At 37.6% G+C, this 25901-nt stretch overlaps 1 protein-coding gene across 3 annotated transcripts in view; it reads right to left on the bottom strand.

The window, feature by feature from the left end:
• LOC134678626 (PDZ domain-containing protein 8) overlaps nt 1–25901 on the bottom strand; it is a 55942-nt gene that overhangs the window by 18961 nt on the left and 11080 nt on the right. For all 3 annotated transcript variants that reach the window (XR_010100215.1, XM_063537266.1, XM_063537265.1), the window contains exons 2-3: nt 24685–24855; nt 1010–1192 (exon numbers count right to left, since the gene is read on the bottom strand). Coding sequence is in view for 2 of the 3 variants with exons in the window: in XM_063537266.1 (XP_063393336.1) it covers nt 1010–1192; nt 24685–24837 (336 nt within the window). In the remaining variant the exon portion in view is untranslated. The remainder of the gene's footprint in view (nt 1–1009; nt 1193–24684; nt 24856–25901) is intronic.

Raw genomic sequence — 25901 nt, 5'->3', positions numbered from 1 at the left:
AAAAATGCTTTTAATTACTATTTTCACACTAGCGCTGATGGCGCCGACCGCAAAGTTTTGTCTACCTCTAAATCTACTTATTGATGTTTTCGGGGGGCTACGCCAGATAACTACGCAAGATGACATGAGATCCGTCCTGGCGAGCCACCTTTTTCTATTCTACATTATTCCAGTAAAGCAAAGATAATTATATAAACAAGGGGATACCCTTGTCTGTAAGACAAGTGTACCTACACCTTGATATCTTTATAACCGTACAGTTCTGATGAACACACAAGTTTTCTTTCCTGTGCCCGACAGTTAACAGCTTGTAGGCATGTAGGTAATAATTTTATCATACTTATCCAAGCAAAAGGAGTTTCCTGTGGTTAAATAACAAAATTATTTTTTGGGTACGTCCACAGGAAATACCATAAGTTGGTTTTTGAATTTAACCCACGTCTCCCCACCCCGTTACGAATAAAACATTCAATAAGAATCGATTAGTCAGCACAGAGTTGAACAAATATAGTTAACGACGAGGGTAACGACACGTCAAACCGCGTCCCGCCCACACTAGGTAAACGTACGTTGTGTTTACACAAGAGATTTGTATTCCATCTGACTTGTTTCCACTAGGGGGACGTAGTTTACTTGTACCTACTTACTCTCAAAACAATCAAAATGGCAACATTTTAATGAAACTGTAATGGTTCGAAATTACACCTACACCTTGTCATCAACATCGACTCGAAGTACCTACATGTGAACCTTCGTTATAATAACACATGTATGTCATATATAAATCAAACCTATTATTGCCCACTATTACGCTTCTTTTAATAAACGTCTTGTAAATATTTTAATGTATTTAGTGGAGTAAAAGGTACCTGTGTAAAATAATAAACTATTAAAATGTAGCCTAAACTAAGGAAATGCGTCGCTAAACGTCACAAAAAGTAGCATATTGTTGACGTTGACGTCTTTGTTTAATGGACGTCTAAGTGTCCTGAGCACCTCCCTCACTCACCGTGAGCGACTCAAAGATCTTCCCCGACGATGTCTTGGCGAGCAGCTCGGCAAGCTCGGTGGCCATGCGCCGGCGCAGCCAGCGCGTGTCCGCCGTGCTCTGCTGGAAGATGAACTGCAGCATAGCGTTGAGCGCGCCCTCCGGCGTGCCGCCCGCGCCCCTCGTCAGCTCGCTGAGTACCTCCTGGGAGAATTAAACATGCTGTTAAAGACTATCCCCCTTAGCCCCCATTCGCACGAGAGCTTTTCCAACGCGCGTTTGAATCTGTCCGCACACTAAATTTGATTTAACGACCAAGGCTTAAGGTGGTTCTCCTTGCTCGATTTTCATACAACTTTCTTGGCACCCTAGCTCCTATTATATAGGGTTTCTTCACTTGTATATGTAATGTTTGGGTAGTATATATATTTCTGTCTTCGCAGAACGTAAAAAAATACTAGATTTTGATTAAAATTATTAAGAAAAAAGCCTTTGAATATTGGTAAAATTTTGCCTCATTGCTTGTTTGTGTGAGTGATGCTTATAGTATCGGTGTAATTCTAACATGGCGACTTCATTTGACAAGCAATCATTTTTAATTTGTCAAAGGTGTAACAGATGGCACTTTAAAACCGCAACACAGATTACCTGTGTATTTTGTTTTATTTTCACTCAATAGAGGGAGGTATATTTAATGCACAAAGCATGTTACGAGTATACCTACTCATTTAAGAATCTCCTTTCTGATATAATTTCATTCCCAGATTTAATATAACTTAATAATTATTATGATTATTACACAATAAAATACATTAATATATTTATAGAAAGGTCAGTCCAAACAATCATTCGCGTTACGGTCGTCCACCGAAAACCCTTGTGAATTCTGCTTTCGTTTCGGTAAATGTTCTCTGGAAAAGCCTATATTTATTGTAACAATGATTTTTAAACTAAAATACCTAGCTATATTTTTCTCAAAAATATATATAGTAGTGGACCCTATAATGGACGTGGAACCAGTTATGGGACAAAAAACCACAAATCCTCTAAAATAAGTATCTAAAAATAGTTTATAAACACTGTCTGTATATTATCATAAATATGAGTCTTAGAGCTGTTTCAATTTAAAGTTTCATTAAATTTGGTTATTTTTTAAGAAATTGGCGTCAACCCAAAAGTTGTCGTGTCACTGAAAAAAAATACCACTACGAATTCTTAACAACTTCGCTAAGAGAGGTGAGTTAATTTATTAAATTTTAATTAATTAATACTCGATGAAAACTAGAATGTGTTTTGTTAATTGCATTTACCATGAGATAATGTATACAACACACTATGTTGTGACTCCACAGATGTAAAAAAAATAGTGGTATTTGGCCCAATCCCATTATAGGAGCTGTAAAACTGCATGCCTCCTATAATGGGACAATTGACATTATAATGCTTGCCATGGCATAATTTCATGTTTAAACAATACAGAAGTAAAATGTAGTTACGAAATACGTCAACCAGGAGGTATTCTCGGACTTCGCATAAATTAATATCGTTTTTCCAAACTTTTATTTAACTTGCCCTGTTAGTTTGTGTGGGTCAAATTTTGGTAACTGAATTTGAGCCACTTTTCGATTTCCGATACAATTGAATTTTTTTGTAAGTACGTAATTAAGTATGCAAATCTGATGATAATGCAATATTATATATGATAACATCGACCTGATCTTATGATGGAGACAGGAGGTGGCCATGGGAATTTTATCGAAATAAACCCTAACTAATTGTGTTAGGTATATTAGAATTGTCTCGATGGATCTAATACAATAATAATTGGCTGTGGAAAGAAAAATACATTCATCGATAAAAGCTTATACCAAAAATTGATTTTTTTGCCATAACTTATACCCCATTTCAATATTTTATACTGATAGAGCAATGTCCATTATAGGGGGCCCATTACTGGATCCACGTCCATTACTGGGGGCCCATTACTGGAGCTTTGGTGTCCATGACTGGAGAAGAAAAAAACATAGTTTTAATTTGTTAAGTATGTGGAAACTCATTGCAATATCTTTGATACAACACGCCTAAAACATGAAAGACGGATAGGACTTTCATCTTTTAACACGCTAAGCGGTAGACCAGTTACATGTATAAGGGAAATATCATAAATACTCCAAATTTCTTCTTAAATGTCCCATGACTGGTGCTGTTACTATAGGTATGTGGAGAAAAATGTCATCTTCTTGTAAATAAACAAGATTCTATAATATCTTCTGCTTGTGCATAACAATAACATTAGTAGATGATACTTTTAGGGTTCCGTACCCAAAGGGTAAAACGGGACCCTATTACTAAGACTTCGCTGTCCGTCCGTCTGTCTGTCACCAGGCTGTATCTCACGAACCGTGATAGCTAGACAGTTGAAATTTTCACAGATGATGTATTTCTGTTGCCGCTATAACAACAAATACTAAAAACAGAATAAAATAAAGATTTAAATGGGGCTCCCATACAACAAACGTGATTTTTGACCAAAGTTAAGCAACGTCGGGAGTGGTCAGTACTTGGATGGGTGACCGTTTTTTTTTTGCTTTTTTTTTTGTTTTTTTTTGCATTATAGTACGGAACCCTTCGTGCGCGAGTCCGACTCGCACTTGCCTGGTTTTTTTTCAAAAATGCTGCCTTTCACCCGAGTTAAAACACTCTACTTTTCATTTCGCATACGAGGAAAGTAAAATGCATGTGTTTTTTTAAATACATTTTTATAGTAGGTATTTTTGAGAGTAGGTATTTTTGAGAGTAGGTATTTTCAATTAACAATTTGGCCAAAAGTAATTTATGGAATGGGGAGTCAAATATCAGAATGGAAATTGTATAACAAATCCATTTATACCCAAATTTCAATTGCTTATTGTAAAAAGAATAATAAAATCGTACTTGTAATTGGAACCTAAACTGCTCTAGTGCAGAAACGTATCATTTCCTGCACACCTTTTACAACAACAATGACCCTCTTTCATATATTCGGTCAAATTGTGCTTTTTGAAAAACTAATTATAGCCAGCCTTTTATGAATGTAGTATGATACCTTAGGGTATGGTGCTTTACGCACACTAGCGTCCCTTCCCCTCCCCCTGACGCAACCCACCCTTTTTGCATGAAATATGTCCCGGTTCACAGTTTTTTAAATTTTTTGAGGAAAGTATACATTTTAGGAAAAAAAGTGTCAATGAAAGAAATAATCCTTAATAAATTCTTAATAAAAAAGGTCATATTCATTTTTTTTATATCATGCACCTAATTCATGTATTAGCTTGTCAAAATTCGAAATAACATAGTTTTTACTTAGGGTTCGAAACTCATTTATTATACACGGTGTAACATGAGGAAACTGAATAATTTTAGCAGCGTATTCCTGATCACATTTAGAGACAAAAATGTCCTATAAACTTTTTTGAAATTCGCCTAGTTTCAGAGTTAATACCAATAAAAAAAAAACAAGTTTCTATTGTTACATAGTTCAAAACGCCTTTTTGATGGCGATGTTGCTACTATGGGATTTAGTCTAAATATCCTTATTGATATGTCAAAAAGTGACAAGTAACACTTTACAAAAACTAAGTTTTACGAAAAAAAAAACCATTTTAAGTGACAATTTTTATATACAAATTCATTCATAAAATTAAAAAAAAAACCAAAAAAAATTTTTTTTTTGGCGAAATTGACCTAAACACATATTACATCTTTTCCTTTTTTTGACCTCATGTATACATTTTAGGATAAAAGTGTCAATGAAAGAAATAGTTCCTTATTAAATTCTTAGTAAAAAAGGTTATATATTCATTTTATAACACTTATTATACAAGGTGTCCTCAAGAAATGCGAAAGATTTTATTTCTGAGGTCAAATTAAAAGAAGGAAAAAATGTTTGTATGAGTTTAGGTCAATTTCGCCGAAAACAATTTTTTTTATTGTTTTTAGGGTTCCGTACTTCAAAAGGAAAAAACGGAACCCTTATAGGATCACTCGTGCGTCTGTCTGTCTGTCCGTCTGTCACAGCCGATTTTCTCCGGAACTACTGGACCAATCAAGTTGTAATCTGGTACACATATGTAAGTTTGTAAACAAATGAATTTTAAACATGGGGGCCACTTTTGGGGGGTAAATGAAAAAATTAAAAAATAAAAATTTTCAAACTATATCATGTTACATATCAAATGAAAGAGCTTATTGTAAGGATCTCAAATATATATTTTTTATAATTTTCGAATAAACACTTTAGAAGTTATTCAAGAAAATAGGCAAAAAATGACTATTCCCCCCTCCCCCTTTATCTCCGAAACTACTAGGTTTAAAATTTTGAAAAAATACATAAAATAGGTCTATGATGACAGGAAAACCTATTAGAAATGTACAGTCAAGCGTGAGTCGGACTTAATTACAGTTTTTGATCCGACTCCTACGGATTTTTTAAAGATTTCACTCACGTTTCGCATAAATAATGTTTAGTTTTAAGTTTATAAAATACATATGTATGTTAGTCTGTAAGGTATTTGTAATATGGGCCTTGTTCCCTGAATTAAATATCTAAATAAATAAATAAATAAAATAAAAAATACATTGTTAAAAATTGTGTAATATACGGAATCCTTGGAACGCGAGTCCGACTCGCACTTGGCCGCAATTTTTTAATTTTTTGAGTATATATGTATGTACATAAAAAGTAAATGTTATTGGTAAACTTGTCAGTTAACATGGATTTTTACTTTTTTTTCGGTAAACATAGTTTTTGCAACGTGTTACTTAATTGTCACTTTTTGACATATCAATAAGGATATTTAGACTAAATCCCATAGTAACAACATCGCCATCAAAAAGGCGTTTTGAACTATGTAACAATCATCATCATTTCAGCCTATATACGTCCCACTGCTGAGCACAGGCCTCCTCTCATGCGCGAGAGGGCTTGGGCTATAGTCCCCACGCTAGCCCAATGCGGATTGGATGTAACAATAGAAACTTGTTTTTTTTTTATTGGAATTAACTCTGAAACTAGGCGAATTTCAAAAAAGTTTATAGGACATTTTTGTCTCTAAATGTGATCAGGAATACGCTGTTAAAATTATTCGGTTTCCTCATGTTACACCGTGTATAATAAATGAGTTTCGAACCCTAAGTAAAAACTATGTTATTTCGAATTTTGACAAGCTAATACATGAATTAGGTGCATGATATAAAAAAAATGAATATGACCTTTTTTATTAAGAATTTATTAAGGATTATTTCTTTCATTGACACTTTTTTCCTAAAATATATTCTTTCCTCAAAAAATGTAAAAAACTGTGTACCGGGACATATTTCATGCAAAAAGGGGGGGTTGCGTCAGGGGGAGGGGAAGGGACGCTAGTGTGCGTAAAGCACCATACCCTATGGTGTCATACTACATTCATAAAAGGCTGGCTATAATTAGTTTGTCTTCCCCATACATTAGAACACAATTTAACCGAATCAATAGCATGAGAAATGAAACGGATATTTCTTGTTTTCTTTGCATTAGCATTTTTCTCTCGATAATTTAATCAATTTGCAACATAAGTAGAAGAATCCTCATATATCCATAAATATCAAAATATAAAAGGACATACATTTTCAGAAGAATTCCCCGTGCGACGTTGCCAAGTGGTTTAAAGTACAACATGCTCGCAACGTTTGGATGTCAATAACTCGACAATGAAAAATTATATTTCAAATCAATTCAAACTTGATATTTTTGACAGTAATGGGTTACTTAAATAAGAAGGCATTTTTCGCCCGGGTCTACTATGGTCAAATGGTCTAGTGGCTTTTAGCTACTGAGTATAAGTCTAACAAGTTGAACAGCATGACAGGGTTCAAACCACGAACAAAGACGCATTTCTTTTTGTATTTATTTATTTATTTTGTTTCATCTTTTTGGAAATTTTATATGCCTTATTTTAAAAGTTATTTTAAGTAAATGTGTTGTATTTGATTATTTCATGTAGGTATATCATTTCAATAAAATTTTGGAAACTTATTTTATACCTGGTCAAGCAAATCTTGTCAGTAAAAAAACCGGGCAAGTGCGAGTCGGACTCGCGCACGAAGGGTTCCGTACCATAATGCAAAAAAAACAAAAAAAAAAGCAAAAAAAAAACGGTCACCCATCCAAGTACTGACCACTCCCGACGTTGCTTAACTTTGGTCAAAAATCACGTTTGTTGTATGGGAGCCCCATTTAAATCTTTATTTTATTCTGTTTTTAGTATTTGTTGTTATAGCGGCAACAGAAATACATCATCTGTGAAAATTTCAACTGTCTAGCTATCACGGTTCGTGAGATACAGCCTGGTGACAGACGGACGGACGGACGGACGGACGGACAGCGAAGTCTTAGTAATAGGGTCCCGTTTTACCCTTTGGGTACGGAACCCTAAAAAGGCGCGAAATTCAAATGTTCTATGAACGATATCCCTTCGCGCCTACATTTTTCAAATTTGCCGCCTTTTTCTACTGACAAGATCTGCTTGACCAGCTATACTTCGTCGATAGTTGACTTCTTATATACCTATTCTGCGATCCTAATTAGCCTCATGCATGACTTTTTTTTAATTATTTTAATCATTATTTATATCCTTTGAAATCGGAAAATAAAAATACTTTTATAAATCTTCCCATAATATTATTAAAAAATAATTAAAATACTGAAAATATTTTACTCACGTAAGTTTAGTTTCGAAGAATAACATACGCTTAAAATAATTCAAAAGAGAATGCTAAAATTATAAAATAAAAAAAAACTGGCATTGTCGGGGTTTGAACCATGTATCTTAGCTACAATCTGATTTTTTTCAAAATAGAGGCTACGGGTGCCACGAGCACATGACATTTGATGGTCGAAAACATTAGTTGCTTCTGAATGCGTTGTAATTCTTAATCGTTGCTCAAACAAGAATTTATTATTTAATTTCCAATCTTTTTTCAACAATAAACATTTCATCCGCTGCGCCCTCTAGGTTACTTTACTGTAACATTACGAATGTGCTGACATTTGACACTGACTTTAAGGTGACTTTAAGTACGTAAGTGTGCGTGAATGCAAGAAATTGCAATATTTTGCAGTTGGATTCCGGTAATAACGAAATGAGACAATGTTGAGTTGAACATGTCTCGATTTAGATGTAGTATTTTTTATAGTTTTCGCACATATCAACACATCTTATGAAACTTTGTATTTTGGGAGAAATAGTGAAAATCCACAATTCGTGCACAGTGACGCCATCTTTTGGCTGATAATCGGCATCCCATCCCTAGACATCCACCTTAAAGTCGAAAATCCAACAACGCTTGATAAAAAGCGCCACCGCTGTCGTGTGAATACATATATGGTTTAACCATTTGTGTCATTCAAACGCTTTTTTAACGCGCGTTGAAAAAGCTCCCGTGCGAATGGGGGCTTAACTGTTCATAAACGTTTGTCCCTTTCCATCACAACAATACATCGGAGTATGTAGATCTTGAAAATGCATTAGCCATTGGCTAGTAAAGATGTTGATTCTATATTTAAATCCAAGTTAATATAAAACTGCTCCATGCCTACCACAGCGCCGCTTTTATATGGTGGCGATGCGTGGCATGCACGGAGCTTCAGAGCTTCAAAAGAACTTCAAATTAAATAACAAATAACAGAGATCTAAACGTAAGTATGTTATTGTGAATACGAATGCTGCGGCCACTCATATATCGGGATTCGGCGAATATTCCTCATGGCGTCTCTCGCTTTCCCACAGAAATGCCAAGGGAAAAGACGTCGCACCCTAAAATATTACACATAGCTTGTAAATTGGTCCCCCTATCACAATACGTTGCATAATATTATGTATGTCATTGGAATGCAATGTACCTACGTCATTACCAAACGTACCGAATGAAATGCGAGCATGCGCATGAAAAATATCGCCGAGCTGCATTGCCATTCGCTTTGCATTCATTTAAACCTAGTAAGGGCAGTGGCAGTACCTACTAGTAAGAATGAACTTTAGAGTAATTCACAGAATAGGTACGCATTTTCCTACTTTCTGGAGTTGATCTACATATAGCACTCAGTTCAAATAAAACATAACTGAAGGCAAGTACATCGAAGAATAAACAACAATAATTTTCATTGTCGGTTGAAAAATAAAATATGAAAATAGGCATTATCTACTCGTAAATAGGTTCGAACCACCGGTGACCGAGTTTCGTGGGACACAAGCAGGCTGCGAGGTGTTACGGTGGGCCAAGGTCATAATCACTGTTCCAATCAACGAGTAGACAGTGATTTTGCTGACGTTACTCTGATAGCTTATCTGGAGCGGTATTCGATTTTTTTAATCTTACCGTCCCACTAACCCGGGGTTAACCGGCTAAACCATTAACCCAGTGTCAAATTGTACTGGTAACCGTGGTAACTCCTGGTTTAACCGGTTAATCCCGGGTTAGTGAAAGGTGCAAGTGACCCTTAGCATATTATACTAACTTTTCAACCTATACTAAAGTTTTCTAAAAGCCGAGATGGTTTTAAGTAGTTATTAGCATATTTAGTTCTCACGGCCCAGATTAATAGGTAGTTGAAATGACATGTCGATATTGTCGATGAGGGAGGACGAGATTAAAAGGTAAGTAATCAAGAGTTTGCTATGTCCTGTCCGTATTTTTAGAATTTACCTATATGGCAATGCAGAAGTTGTTTTGAATTTTTAATGCTGATTGACTTTGCAAATCATATTTATTACGATGGAGTAAATATACCAAAACTTTGCTTATTTAGTAACTTGAATACATATACATACAACTTTTCTTATTAAAGCCAAGATATTTGACACTTAGCCGTAATTTGCTGAAATATATACCTATTTGGAACATCTTCTTCGTTAGATAGACCTACCTTGTATTTTTCAACATTAAGTACAAAAATAATAGAGAAATGAAAAATGATTTGATTTATTTAGGTATCAAAAATGCAGCTTATTACATAGTAGTATTACCCTTTAGGAGTAAGTATTCTATTGTTAGACAGCCTAGGAATAGGGTCCTGATTTAAAAAAAAAAAATATTGCAACTGACTCATACCTCATACCTTAACCTTATCCCACAACTTTCAACTTACATACCGAATGACATACGATATTTTAAATACGGTGTGAAAATACGTAGAAACCCAACTTACGTTCAAGTATGCTTCTGGTCTAGCAGAAAGCAAATTTACCCACTAGTACCTAAAGCCACAAAAACAACAATGTTTTATTTTCATAAAAGCAAGCAACAAGATGCGATGCTCAATTGCTCAAGTGTTGATAACCACAGCACACTCGATGTGCATAAGTCAGTAATAAAGCTGCTGGAGATGCAGCCAACTCCAATAACAGTTGACGGAACTAAATTATGCACTCGCGTTGCAAACTTCGATGGAAACTTTCTTGACGGCTTAAAATGTTGTAAAGTTATAACAAGATACTTGACCTGTGAAACTATCTCGTTAATTGCTGGATACCTTGTGATCTTGGCCTTTGTTGTTCAGTCACAACTTAACGATTATCGATCACTTTAGTTTGAAGCACTTTTTACCCATTTTAATCGTCGCTCGTGAACTCCCTTTAGTACCCAATTTCAAAATGCTGCAGTATCTAATACCTACTATATTTTCGTGAACCAAAAGCCGGGATGTAAGGTCCTAAGTTAGTTAGTGCCAAGTAATGAGCACGTCCATATTGCCTATAAGTATAAGTAGCCATAGGTAAACACCCACCCACATTGCCTACGTATGTCTGTTAAGACATCGCACAGACAAGACCCTACTCAACTACAAAAAACATTACCCTTCCGTCTTCGTCGAAGACTGTTTGTAATTATCTTGTAAATAAAATAGGCTGTAGTTAATAGAAGCCTCACTATCTCAGTTAGTACAATGATTACGCTCCACCTTTCCATTTACCCGCGCTTAATTATTGACGAGTGTACGTCACAGCAGGGCGATCACATAACGACCACCGCTGCTTTGAATGCTGAGAATTGTATGAGGGTGGTACCTATTCCATCTGTACAATATAGGTTTTGGTCTAATGTATACCTACACACAATTCATCTCACATTTTGCTTAATGAGAGAGTGGGACGCATTGACATTGGACAAAGAAATTGAGCAGGTGGAATACTACCCTTATAAGTCCAACCTACGGAGACGACGCTTTATTATGAATCCAGAGGTATTTGTAAGACGACTATTACCTAATAGCGAGTTGTAGTTTTAACCATCTGCCCATTGTAGGTACCTAATTTATACAAAAATGCGATCCCGCAATCGAATTTTGCAAAATTTTCGATTTAAAAATGAGTAATGAATGTTAATTTGTGACTGATTTCACTAATTTAAATGAAACTGCGGGCGTTTCTGAGTTTCATTTTCATCATTGTTCGGTAAATTTTGTCTGATTGTGATGTAACGAAATAATAACCCTTACCACCATGTTTAACCACTGAAATTCAAACAAATAATTTGTATTTCTAATTTTCCCTCTTATTTAATAATTTGGATAGAATACGTACATAATTTTTTCATAAAAGTGACATACCTAACATCATATCAGGTCGGTTTCGCATAGTCTTGTTAAGGGAACAACGATGTTTTAGGCACGAAGAAATTAATTAGCAGTTTACATATCCATTTACATTCGCGTAAATTTTCGACGAGGTTTGTAATTAAAGGGCCGCCCACGATTGTAGGCGTCGAGCGAAAATAAACATTTGCAGAGGACGGGGTTCACTGAATGCCGTTCGTACATAATTACGATGTTCGTTTATGATGACAGGTTTTCCTTTTTTTCTTCTGAAACTATAAGATTTGGCTTGGAAAGGAACTATAGAAATAAAGTATGTATATATTTTTTTTATATATTTGACGACCGGTCTGGCTTAGTGGGTAGTGACCCTGCCTGTGAAGCCGATGGTCCTGGGTTCGAATCCCAGTAAGGGTATTTATTTGTGTGATGATACAGAGATTTGTACCTGGGTCATGACTGTTTTCTTATGTATTTAAGAATTTATATATTATATATATATATCGTTGTCTGAGTACCCACAACACAAGCCTTCTTGAGCTTACTGTGGGACTCGGTCAATCTGTGTAAAGAATGTCTCATAATATTTATTTTATTTATATAATATACCTAATACATATAGTACCTAACAGCAATGTGAAAAAGCTTATTCATGCCGAAAATTAGTAGTCCCAATAGAATTGGTAGGATCTCGAGTATTTGACTCAAAATTGGGTAGGTAATAACTAACTACTCGAAATTGTACATTCTGGCACTTCAAAAGGTTATTTCATTAGGGACTACCCTTAACAAATTGGACAGGTGGAATACTAATCCCCAAATGTATTTGCGTCTCACATTTTGCTTAATGAGAGTGAGACGCAATGCACATTGGACCATGAAAGTGGAAAAGTGGAATACCACCCTAAATGTTATCATAAGCAGCGACTTCTCATTTTTCCGTTTTAAAATCCTGGTAAATGCAACAAATTATTAATTTTAAATAACTTAGACATTGCGGTCTGTTATTTTAAACATGCTTATTCCTTATCCAGTTAGATCAATCAGCCTCGATGTTGTAACACTTCTTTGCTAGTACATTGAACCCAATTAGATGGGAATAGAACCATACTGGATATACTTAGGCGCCGCTCGGGACGCCCTTTCTACACTAAAATTACAAACAACATAGTATATGTAATGCACTTACGTAATACGTAATTCATATTGGGTATTTGCATTAGCAATTATGTAGGTACCTATATGTAGGTATACACAGAACAATCGAATAAAACATTGCGAGAATTAATGAAGCACCATTACAATTAATACCTAAGCATATATTTTATGTGAATATTAAAAGGCCGCTAGAACGTTTCTGTTCAATTCTTAAACGCCAATGACTAATTTATGCGCTGATAGTTATATCAGAATAAAATGCTCTTACACAACTAATAATATACAGGGTGATTCATGAGACGTGAGCAGGACTAATCCTGCACACTCAGTAACTGATAATTGATTGATCACCATCGTATTTAGGTGAAACAACCACACTTTTTCCTCTCTCTCTCTTCGCCTAGCCTTATCCCATCATTTGGGGTCGGCTCTCCTAGTCCTTCTTCGCCAGGACGCTCTGTCCTGGGTTGTCTCAGATGTGACATTTGCATCTTTCATGTCTTTATTTATGGTGGATATCCATGTTTGGCGGGGTCTTCCTCTTCCTCTTTTTGGCGCCGGAAACAGTTCAAGTACTTGTCGGGTCATGTGCTCGGGTGGGCGACGCATTACATGCCCGTACCATCTAAGTCGACCTTCCACTAGCTTCTCTTGGATTGGTTTTACCCTGAAGCTACCACGGATGAGGGTATTTCGGATGCGATCTAACAGCGTTACACCTCCAGCCCAGCGCAACATCCTCATTTCAGCGGCATGTAGTCTATCCTCTTGTTGTTTTTTGAGGGGCCAGCACTCGGCGCCATACGTTAGAGCTGGTCGTACGGCGGTTTTATAAACTTTGCCTTTAATGTGTACCGGCATTCTCTTGTCGCACAGTACTCCTGTTAGCTCTTTCCATTTCAGCCATCCCGTGTTAATTCGTTGAGTTATGTCTGTGTCAACAGTTGCGTCGGTGGTGATGACTGAGCCTAGATATTTGAAACAGTCGACCCTATTCAGGGGTGTGCCTTCAAGACTAACGGTGTTACTGTTGCTTTTGCCGCTGAAATTGCAGTGTACGTATTCGGTCTTTTGTTTGCTGATTCGCAACCCGGCTTCCTCTAGCGCGACTCTCCATTGCTCCAGTATTCGCTGTAGGTCTTCCGCATTTTCGCTGACGAGTACTATATCGTCAGCGTAAAGCAGATCCCAGGGGGGCGGCCGTTGCAACTTCGCGGTTAGATGGTTCATTACTAGATTAAAGAGCAAGGGACTCAGCGCTGAGCCCTGGTGAACACCGACCTTAACTTCGAATTCATCACTTACACCGGCCGGGCAACGTACTCTTGTTGTCACGCCCTTGTACATGTCTTTGACAACGCTGATGTAATATTCTGGTACGTTATGTGCTCGTAATGCCTGCCAAATTAAGTCTCTTGGAACTCGGTCGAAGGCTTTCTCTAGGTCGATGAACACCATATGTAGATCAGTCCTTCTGTCCCGGTACTTTTCCATTAAGATTCTTATGGTATGGATGGCATCAGTGGTCGACTTTCCTGCGACAAAACCGCACTGGTTTTCTGTGACCTCTGTGAGTTCAAGCAGTCTCCTGTTTATTACTCGTTCCCAAATTTTAAGGGTGTGTGATATTAATTTGATTGCGCGGTGATTTCCACACAGCCTAATATCTCCCTTATTTTTGTAGAATGGGACTAGGTAGCTTTTCCTCCATGCCTTTGGGATACCATTGGCCAGAATTTTATTGAACAGATTGGTCAGGAACGCTACACCATCCAGTCCTAGTTTCTTCCACAGCTCAGCAGGGATATTATCGGGTCCCGTAGCTTTGTTGTTTGCCATTGCCTTAACAGCTGCTTGTACTTCGGCTGTTGTTATGCACGGAACCGGTCCTACTGTTTCTGCCGCTGGTTGAATAGGCTGTTTGCGGGGGTACGTTTCATTTAGAAGTTGAGAGTAGTATTCCTTCCATCTTTGTTGGATGTCTTTATCTGAGGTGAGTAGCTGGCCGCTTTCATTCTTAATGTACTTAACGGTTTTTAGGTCCTTGCTGTCGTTGTTTCTGAGTCTAGCTATCTTGAAAAGTTCCCTGTCGTTGGTAGCCGCTTCTAGTTTCACGTAGATATCGTGATCGCGACTTGCTTTTGCCTGTGCCACGGCGCGCTTCGCTTCCTTTTTCGCCTCTTTGTACGCACTCTTATCACTATCGTCGTTTGTTTGTTGCCACAGCTTAAAGAGGACTTTTTTCTGCTCGATTTTTAATTTTACGTCTTCGCTCCACCAGCTCGTGTCCTTCTTGTTACTTAAGGGTCCTTTTGATATGCCCAGGTGTTCGGCTGCTTTCTCATTGCAAAAACATTCGAAAGCTACCCACATGGTGTCGACGCTACCTTCATCATTAATAGTAGGGAGGTGGTCTGCGATTTCGCTACATAGTTTGTGTCCTTCTTCTCGCTCAAGTCTGTGCCAACGTACTTTTGGTGTTCTATCTTTTTTCACTTTTACAGGTTTTCTCAACAGGAATTCGGCGACCAGGATTCTGTGTTGTGATGTTAGGGGTTCCCCGGGAATCACCTTACAGTCTCTAGACAGCCTTAAATTTGCTCGGTTCACTAATATATAATCTATTTGAGTGTTGTTGCCTCCACTCTTGTAGGTTACAAGGTGTTGTTCTGCTTTTGTGAAAAAAGTGTTGACGATGGCTAGGTCGTACGTTGAAGCGAACTGTAGAATGGCTTCGCCCTCTGGGTTAAGGGATCCGTATCCTTGGTTTCCGTGGATTCTGTGGTATGAGTTTGTTGTGCTTCCTACATGACCGTTTAAGTCCGCCCCTATGTAGATTGACTCGTCTGGTGGTATTGACTGGAGTAAGTCACACATGTCATCCCAAAAGGCCTGTTTCTCATTGCTTGGGCGACCAACTTGTGGGGCGTATGCACTTATCACGTTCATGCACGGTTGACCGTCTAGCGCGAATTTTATGGACATAAGTCTGTCGCTTATTCGGTTAACCTCCACTATACGTTCTTGAAAGTTCTTGTCTACCACTATTCCAACACCATTTTTCGGATCGGTTCCATGGTAGATGAGCTTGTACTCGTTTCCAATTTGCCTGGCTTTCGACCCCTTCCATTTCGTCTCTTGTATACAGCAGAGGTTTATGCGTCTTCTACGTAAGGCTTCGCCCAGTTCGGCGCTGCGTCCTGTCATCGAGCCTACGTTCCAACTAGCGATACGCAATTTATGGTTTTGGGATGTAGGCTCGGTGCCTCTTCCGTCGCTTTTGGGGGACGCCCTAGTATTTTCTGCTTCCATATTCTTGATGCCGTCGCTTAAGGGGGACGCCCTAGTATTTATACTCGATTCTTTTTGTGACTTTTTCATGACTAGGAGAAGTGTTTTGGCTTGAATTTTACGGCCGGCTGCCACCAGACGCCAAGGATGTAGTCTTCCTGGAAGACCTGGGCGCTACCGTTGACCTTTTGGGGTTCTTCCGCTACCGTCCCTTCTGCCTACTCCATCCTGAACAGGCAGCACACCTCCAGGCCTCGCTAAGAGCCCTGGTGGTGGGGTTTAATAATGGAGTGTCCATCTCCATTTTGTTTGCCTAGCGGCAGTTCCACTGGGAACCTGTTGCCTCAATACGTAAGGGCAGCTTGCCAGTGGGGATTCGCCTCCTCCGCCTACTCAGCCGTACTGGTGTCCTTCACCTCCGCCTTCGCAGCCGTTGAGGTCTTCACCCGTGACCCTGGGCTCGGGTTCCGCGCTATACCCCGCGGGACTGGGTCCCTGTCCGAACTCCGCCACCCACACACCCCGGCCTACTGAGATGTGGGGCGCCCACCCCCGCGGCTAGGACGCGTCGGACAGGAGTTACCCCAGTGGGTTGCAGAGAGGGTGACTCTGCCTCCCCTGGGGCCGGGTTGATGGTCTTGTTTGGGGCCAAGACCAAGGGCTACCACACTTTTTCCTATTTTGTAAATTTTTGGCGAGGGCAAATTTAATTCTCTACAATCATGGTCACCCTACAAGACCTAATTAATAAACATAAAACCTCTTTAACCGCAATGACAGCATTATGTTACGAATATTACGAAGAAAATAAACTGTCAAACTTGAGTGAGAAACGAGTTTTCAAAAGTAACCAGAGATGACATTCAATTTGACACAGAATATCGGTAGTTTAGTATTCTAATTGTAGGGTGACCATGCATGTGATAAATAAATTAATAACTTTTTTTTTTGAAAACGACTAGAAAATTAACGTTAACCTCACTAATACTGATACGAAACAGTTGCTTATAATTTACGAAATGCGCAGTGTTAGTCCTGCTCACGTCTCCTGAATCACCCTGTATGTAAGGCCTGTGCACACCGGCTTGCGTGTGCGTGCGCTAAAATGTTGGAGCCGCACACGCACACGTCACGCAAGCGGTGTGCCGTCTCTCATAAGGATCTGTATACTACAACGCCGCACGCACACGTGTACGTCACGCACACGCAGCCGGTGTGCACAGGCCTTTAGTAGAGTTCCTGTTAAACTTGGTAATTGCCAAAAATAATTATTTGAATATTTATTTTATCAATTAGCTCAGTACAGGACGAGACAAGCAAATTAATTGATTATTGTATAGGTAATAGGTAGTATTGTTGTGAAATGGAAATATATTGTTATACATATATGTACCTATATCTAGTTACCATTTATTATATAGCTATAAAGCATTTACATTCCAATATCGTTATTTTCTTAGAGTAGAACGAGAGCAGAACCGTTGGTACAAATGGCGGAATAAGTAAATCGCTTCAGCACTTCGCATATTGCGATTTTAACGATTTCGCACTGAGAAAAGCGAACGCCGATGCAATTTTATATTAAAAAGCGATTTATGTTGAGCTTCTGTCGCTGACTTCCAATTATTTTTCCCCGAGCCTCGATACGTCACTTTCAGACTAAACCTAACCTACATTCATTTTGTATTTATATTCCATAAAATTAATCTAAGGGTATCCTAAGCTTATTCTAAAATCTAGACCACCAGCGGTGGCAGCTGACGTCTTTTCATTTTAACTTCCTAGATGTATACGTATAAGTCAGTTTTTGCTTGTTAGTGAAGTATTAAATAGTTACTCATCAAATGTAGTCTATTTATTAAATTTAAAATTAGGGCATATCACCTCCCTCTACATTTAAATAGGTTTTCCTACAAGTCACAAGTCACAACATCACCTATGGAGCATTCCACGGGCTGTCCCGTACAAACGCATTTGATTTCCTGTGTTGCGACTTTTTTTTCGGCATTTAAAGCAGGTGATTATTTTTCTGTGCATATTTTTGATCATTTGTCATAGAAAAGAATCTCTTATACCTGCAAATCCTCAGAAAAATCGCGTTTGTACGGGACAAACGGTAGACAATTTCATGGAATGCTCCCTATGTTGATGAAACATGACCTTTCTAAACTGAAAACCATATCTATATAACAAACACACTAGAGTTAAGTGATTAAATATTACAGTTTGAAAGTTTGACTCCATAATTTTGTTAATCACGTTCTGAAAATAAAATGAGTACACACTCGCGTACCTAATCGATATCTATCCAATTTTCCAATTGGTGCTACATTACCTACTTGGGAAGCTCATAAAAGCCGTAAAACCTTTTACCAAAATTTATCTGACATAATTTTCATATGCGGAGCGGGCAAAATGTTGTTATTCATTCACCATAAACTTGCATTTTCAACCCGTCACGCCGTTGACCTAAATATAATTCATGTCACTGCCGCGGGCCGTATCTGTAAATTTATATTTTAAAACCTATAAAATCGTATACGTATCAATTATATTCCGAACACGAAACAAAGCAAGAGTTTACAACTAAATAATATGTTGCACCTAATACGTTTAAATTATCATTTCATTACGTCGAAATTATAGCTCTATGTCTAATAAATAAAATACCTAGCTACTCTTTATTGATGTGAAAATAATAGTAGGTATGACGTTTGCATGATTCAAAACGGTGTCCATAATGGCGATTTAAAGGGAATTAACTATCAGCCGTATTCGAACAATGAGATACGTCAAATACTAGATATTGAAACGATATGGATTAGATATGTCAGTGTCAAACAAGAGTCAAAAGTGACGTATTTGTTTGAAGAAACGTCAATTTTGACACTTGTTTGACACTGACATATCTAATCCATATCTTTTCTAGATCTATTAACTGACGTATCTTAAAGTTGGAATCGGGCGGTATGGCAGTAAAGCCCTATCGAAAACGGCACGTTCAATGATGACTTAATAATGTTATTTATGAAGTGATACTTAATACCTGTGTTAGAATTGTACAAGTAAATAGCACCATAAATAGTACCTAGTAATGTAATATTGTACTATCATAATAATTATATTAGGCACGGCAATTAAACCGCCTTGAAAACCAACTTGATAATTGTAAATATTTTATATGTTAGTGAATAACTAATATACAGGCTAGAATACGATGCGTGGTATTGGTGAGCTTACTCAGAAGGACCGTTTTTGCCTGAGGGCTAACGCTAAGGGTGGAATCATATCTGTCAGCATCGAGCCGCATTTTATATATGAGAAATTGCTCGTTAGTATGAAGATGCGTACGTATCGGGAAGCTGAAAGCATGCGGCTCGATGCTGACAGATGTGATTCCACCCTAAACGTATAGAATAAAATGTATCGCAATGACAGATGTGCTGAAAGCCACGTGATTATTTCCATACATTAACTAAGTTTCAATAAGCGTTTTCTATCAACAATTGTCATCTCATCTAGGCTCCTGTTGGATTATCAACGGCTACGAGTACATAACACGTGACCACGACCCGGACTGAACCTGTAGGCCCTTCCTAGGCAGAGCAGAATAGGTACATCAATATTACTTCCTGATCGGCACGGTACGCTAGAGCTGGCTGCTTGGCCATCCAGGGGTTCTCAAAGTGTGGTACGCTAACCTGCAGAGCTTCGTCAGTACAAAGTGATGTGCGACAATCGACCTATAGACCCGACATTCTTAAATATACAAAGCGATGTTTTTGCCATTATGTGGGTTCTCAGTCATCTGGGAAATTGATTACGGGTACGCGGGTTAAAAGCTTCAGAAACTATTATAATACGAGTATTGAATGTTAGATCATTCAGAATAAGATCTTTACAGTCGGAATACCGCCTGAATACGTTCCGGTGTATAGTCACTCACGGTTCGCCGCGTCTGTGACCGATATAAGGTTGATGAACACGAAATCCCGATCCAATTTAATTGTAACACGAGCAGACCTGAGTTACTGATGTATGACACTGTATGTCCTGATAAACATGAGCTGTGTAGGTACGTATAGGGTGTTTTTGGTTTAAGTAGATAAATAAAACTTAGGAATGTTGAATTGCTGACTGTGTTTAAAATAAATCATTTGATTATTTTGCTACTCAAGTTATAAAAATATAATAAGATGTAGTGCCTTAAATCGTACTATCAACTAACCGGTAGTCATGTATGAACTACTGAAATAAGTTTTACAGTACATATACGGTCCTACTTTTCCGCACTAGTGCGAGAAACAGCACTTTTCGTGTATATGTCAAAAGTTTAAAGGTCCACATGTAATATAAAACGTTGTACGATACACTTGCGAATAAGTGATTCGCAATTCGTGTCGGTTTATAACACTCCCTTCGGTCGTGTTTTAATTTATCGCCACTCCTTTCTAATTTCCTCTTCTCCGCACTTGTATCATATATAACTATTTCATCACACTTACTCGAAAAAGATCTTATTTCATGCAGCTGTACCTACTCTTTAGTAGGGACAGGCTTTCTAACCCACATTTATATACTTTGCCCCCGAGTGAAACAAATAACTATTTCCCTTTGGAAATTTCCCTTTGGAAATAGTTATTTGTTTCACTCGGGGGCAAAGTTGTTGTTTAACCGCTCGTGCTAATATTGATACCCAAGCAAGCGAAAGATTCCACAATTTTACCACGAGCGTAGCGAGTGGTTCGAAAAATGGAATCTTGAGCGTTGCGAGGGTTTCAAAGCACGAGGGTTAAACAAAATTTGCCCCCGAGTGAAACACAAAATTTTTCACCACACCAATAGCAAATATTAAATGTAAAATATCAAACAAAATCAAACCAAATCAAATCCAAATTAATGTAATTAAATATTTATCATCCAACATTATCATTTAAAAGTCAAGTCTACCAGCGAACATACGAAAACAACTCAATATATGCATTTGATTACTTTGCCTCACATGTGAATAAAATGCAACTTTTCTATCAGTTTTTGAAGTGCAAAGTAAGCCTTTCCGAGCTGGTGTGGTGAAAATACCTATATCGTTCCCGCGGGAGTTATGGGTTATAAAAAAAAAGTTAGCTGAATACCTCTAAATTTTAAGTTTTTAATGTCAGCTTATTCTAGATTCAAAACTATAAGACCATTAAGGAAAACGCAAACGAATTAGATAAAATTGGTCTCAAGAGATCCATTTTAATATTTGAGTGGAAGACATAAAACTGTTCGTATGAAAGCAACCGAAAATAATCAAATTTATTAACTGTAACGCTCGGGCTCCGGGTAATCTATATTTGTATAACTCCCGCGGGTGGTTGTGACCTCGCCAAATAATATATTACTTACAACATATACAGGTGCGAACTGCGAACTTAACCAATACGCCTAAAAAGAACTAACTAATATAAGACCTGTTTGATAAGTTTCTATTCTTATGTCGTAGGGTATTCCACCTATCCAATTTCTTTGTCCAATGTGTGCGTATTACATTTTGCTTTAATTAGATTAGAGAGTGAGAGACTAAGAAATTGGACAGGTGGAATACCACCCGTAGTCACAAATACGTGTAGCTTTTATTTGAACTCAATAAGTAGCCGTACATTAATGATTATTCAATTATACGTCCTTACGTCTAGGCTATCTAGCCCACATTTATATAGGTACATCGAATGCCCCCGAGATGGGCTAAAAATAGTAACAGCTACCTACATTAAATCAATAACACAATTTCAATCTTCTAATGGCGCTTCTACATGCTTCTACCTATGCGTACTCGGAACCGCTGCCATTTCGATAATTTCGATGCGATGAGATGCAGTGCACACTCGAGAAAGCTACGCGCTATGGCTACGGCGTAGCATAAGGTCCATTTTTTCATCATCAGTAAATCAGTAAAAACAGGCTGAAGGAGCCTAATAGGAATGGTATTGAGATTAGTAATTTCTTCAGCGCATCTTGAACATAGCAATAAGTACGAGCGCTCGCATCATATAAAAAAATAAAGAAAATATATTTTTTTTAATCTGGCCTTCACCTGTGAACAGCTGTCTGATTCCCGAATCAAGTAATAACAACAGTATAGAAAACTAACTATAGAGCAGTTTGGTTGCATTCAATGTACCATTTTACCATATTTTTTTAAAACCCTTTTTGGCGATCAGCTTTCTGCTTTCTGTCTATACAGACTGTTTGAACCTTGAAAGACACAGTTTGCCCTTCAGCTGAAAGTAGTGAAAGTAAATAATTCTATGAATAAAATTGACAATTAAGTAGGCTGTTTTAAAATCAATAACAGTTTGTAACTGTTTAATATGGTAACTGCTTTTGTGAATAACATATCAAAGTACTTAATTACAATATCATGTCATGATATAATTTGACGGCCTGCCTATAATGTAATAGTTGTCTAGTTCCCTAAAAGTCTAACAGGTGGTAATGACCCTGTTTGAGGCTGGAGGGTTCGAATCCCGGTAAGGGCATTTATTTGTGTGTTTATCACGATTTTTTTGGTTCTTGAGCTATGGTTGTATTCTATGTTCATATATGTATAAAGTGTAACCCACCTTAATACCTAGTCACTTAAATAAATTACTTCACAAAACTAATTAATTTAGCTGATCGAGTGTAAAATAACGAACATTAAAACAACTTTCAGCGCAGTGGCCAGAAAGCTACATCGTCGGCGATGCGTATTAAGCGTTATTAAATTTGTTGAATATCGAGGGAACTCTTTCAAAAACATTTAGCGTGGACAGCACATTTTCAAGCCGAATGATATTTACCGACATTAGGTATTTAGAATAATTTTCCGATTTTTCCGTCTGTTGGCTTCGGTATGACTCGCTTTTGACATTTACATACTACGCAAATGAACGAGAGCACGAAAATTTGATTGTCACTAGAAATGACACAGAATCCTTGGCCAAAACAATACCTACATCGGCGGCGGCGGCGGCCGCGAGGGAAGTGCAATCAGGTTCGTTACATATGCTGAAATATTCTGTATGGGCGCACGCAAAAACAATGGGCGAATATATGTTTCCCATGGATGGATCATCTCTCTCAGACTCCTCGTAATGAAGCTTATACAAAGAGGGAGCTGCTGTTATGGTAAAAAAAAATTCGCCAAACTTTATTCTGAAAACCATTGTCTGCCAAAATAGGTTCGGTTAATATGCGAAATAGTATTTTTCTCAAACATGCAATGAAATATTGATGTTATGTTCCTTATAATAGGCTGCGAAGTATGACGTTTCAGGTGCGGCTAGGACAAAAGGTCGTTAATGGAATTTCATACACATCTTGCAGGCCTAGGCCGGCAAAGTCCTCTTTTTTAATTTTCATTTCACAGATATTTGTGACACAGCATCGTAGCATTCATCCATTAAAAAAAACTAGAGGCAGTTATTGCTTTATGGTTCGTAATGACACTCTGCCACTACGCCTATAAAAAAAAAACAAAAAACAATGTTTGCTATAATTTGCAGTTTTATTTGTATAAAATCAACATGAACTTAATAAATAATACATTCTATAATTTTAAATTATAAATTTAACTACACAAATAAAAATCTTTAAAATATTTCATCTAAACGTTAGCGGTAAAAAGGTCTACTCAAACACGCGTAATGATTTTTTTTAATTGTTATGGAGGTAAAGTTGAAAAATATTCATTCTGTTTTATTGGATTTATGGTGCGTTGTTGATTTTTTGACTTTAATATGAGTTCCGACGAAATAATGAAATTAATATTAATTGTAATCGTATGTGTTGGAATTGGCAGCGTAAGCAGAATTGATTTTAAATAACTTGCTGCCTCTGCCGCTAAGTCAAAGACGAAGTATGTATATGGTTGCTTATGGCAATTTTATTCTTTGAGAAACTAAGAAAAATGGCTTACAGTTTATTAGAAACAGTTTTGTGGCATATTTTAAATGAATGTAACTACAAATTCGTCAACACTGTGGAAATTATACTTATTTACTCCATGCATAAAGCAACGATGTATGTGAAACATGATATCAACATGAAAGACTATGTAAACCTTTGTGACGAAAACGACAGTCAGACGGATACAAGACGAAAAAATCAAAGATACATGAAAATATACGGGTAGTAAAAATACACGACTCGTGTAAAACATACGCGTGATAATGATATAGGTACGTGTTGGTTATATTTTGGGTGTAGTTTACTTTTAGTTTTTTCTATAAATAAAACTTGGGTTTCGTGGATTTTTTATTTTATTTATTTCATTGCATGTTTGAGAAAAGCACTATACATACCTCGGCGGGAAATGGGGTTGCCCGCGCTCAGACCTATCCGGCCTCGCTTCGCTCGGCCGTCTAAGTATATGTCTTCGGCCGGCAACCCCTTTTGTCCCGGCCTCTGTAGTAATGTACTATTGTTATAAAGTATAAAAAAGCGGCCAAGTGTGTGCAACGCCTAATGGAGGATTCGGTACTTTCATAGGATATGAAGAAGCAAGCTATAAAAATTTCTTTGTGAATCGTTAATTTAGGAGAAAGTGCTTTACTGTAGGTATTAATACCTTTTTGCTCTTTTAAGCCAGGTAAAGAAATTAAAGAAAACTTACTGCTGGTAAAGTAACCGGCTCCCTGGAGAGGTCATCGGCCGGAGGAGTCTTGTCGAACGGTCTCAGGAAGTACACCAGGATAGCGACCGGGATAGCCAGTGCTGACACCGCCCCGAACAGCGCCGCCGCCAGCAACCAGATCCAATCTGGCATGGTTGCTAGACTTTTTATCTAGGGAAGATAAAAAAAAACTGATTTTAAAATAAATTTCAACATAATTCCCCACTGTATCACTGTGTTCTCAGGACACTCACTATATTTCCGTGCTCTTATAACCCGGCAACCTTCAAATCAAGAGTGAACAGGCACCTTCTGGGCGAGCTCGCTCCATCGTAGGCCACGTCTACGCCTCGGCTAGTCTGTGGCCATGAGTAAACCCATGCATAATAAAAAAAAAAAAAAACAGGACAAAAAATAAACTTGTGTGCAAAAGTAATGATTTTATCACATAGGTATCAGTAGTCAGTAAGTAGATAAATGGCAGGTGTGGGTTCTATAACAAAGTTAGGCTAAATAATCTTTTACGGTGATATTCACAGGAGAGACGGGCATTTTAAGTATTGTTTTGACTGTGATATTATGTACCTATGTACCTATTAATTATACTGGCACTAAGTAAACTTTTTTCCAAAAACCGTTTCTGAAAACCGCAATTTAATCGGTAGATGCAAAATAATGCGCTGCATTATTTGATTTTTTTTGCGTGTTAAATACAAACTAAGCGCATCATTTTAGGTACCTATACTCGTATTTACTGTTTCCGTTCTGTTGGATTTAACTCATATAACCATCAGTCGATCATAAATTTTCTAAGATATTCAACTGTAGGTACATAACCTACAGTTTAATTTCAAATCCATCTCAACATGTCAAGCAAACCCAATTAAACATCTAAGCAGTCTTAAACGTACTTCAATTATTTACATTTGTTTAGGTTTCAAATAAATGAACTCCATTTCAAGCTTCCATTAACGTTCGAGGACCGTGGAACTCATTAAGAAACCTTAATTAAATAATACGAGTATCCATCTGTAGCCTAAGTGCTCTGAAACTGAGTAAACAAAGCTCATTGGGCAAAGTAGCTGCTAAGTAAATAAGTGTTTGATTACTGGTGTTGACTTACTTTTGATGGTTTTACCACTGGCGAAGTGTCATATAAGTCGGTCTACTACCATTTTTTAGATTCCGCATCTCAAAAGGTAAAAACGCTCGTGCTC

Source organism: Cydia fagiglandana, chromosome Z (genome assembly GCF_963556715.1).
Source record: "Cydia fagiglandana chromosome Z, ilCydFagi1.1, whole genome shotgun sequence".
In the NCBI taxonomy this organism is placed as follows: Eukaryota; Metazoa; Arthropoda; class Insecta; order Lepidoptera; family Tortricidae; genus Cydia; species Cydia fagiglandana.
Note: the sequence above shows the minus strand (reverse complement) of the source record. Positions and strands in the feature narration are given on the sequence as shown.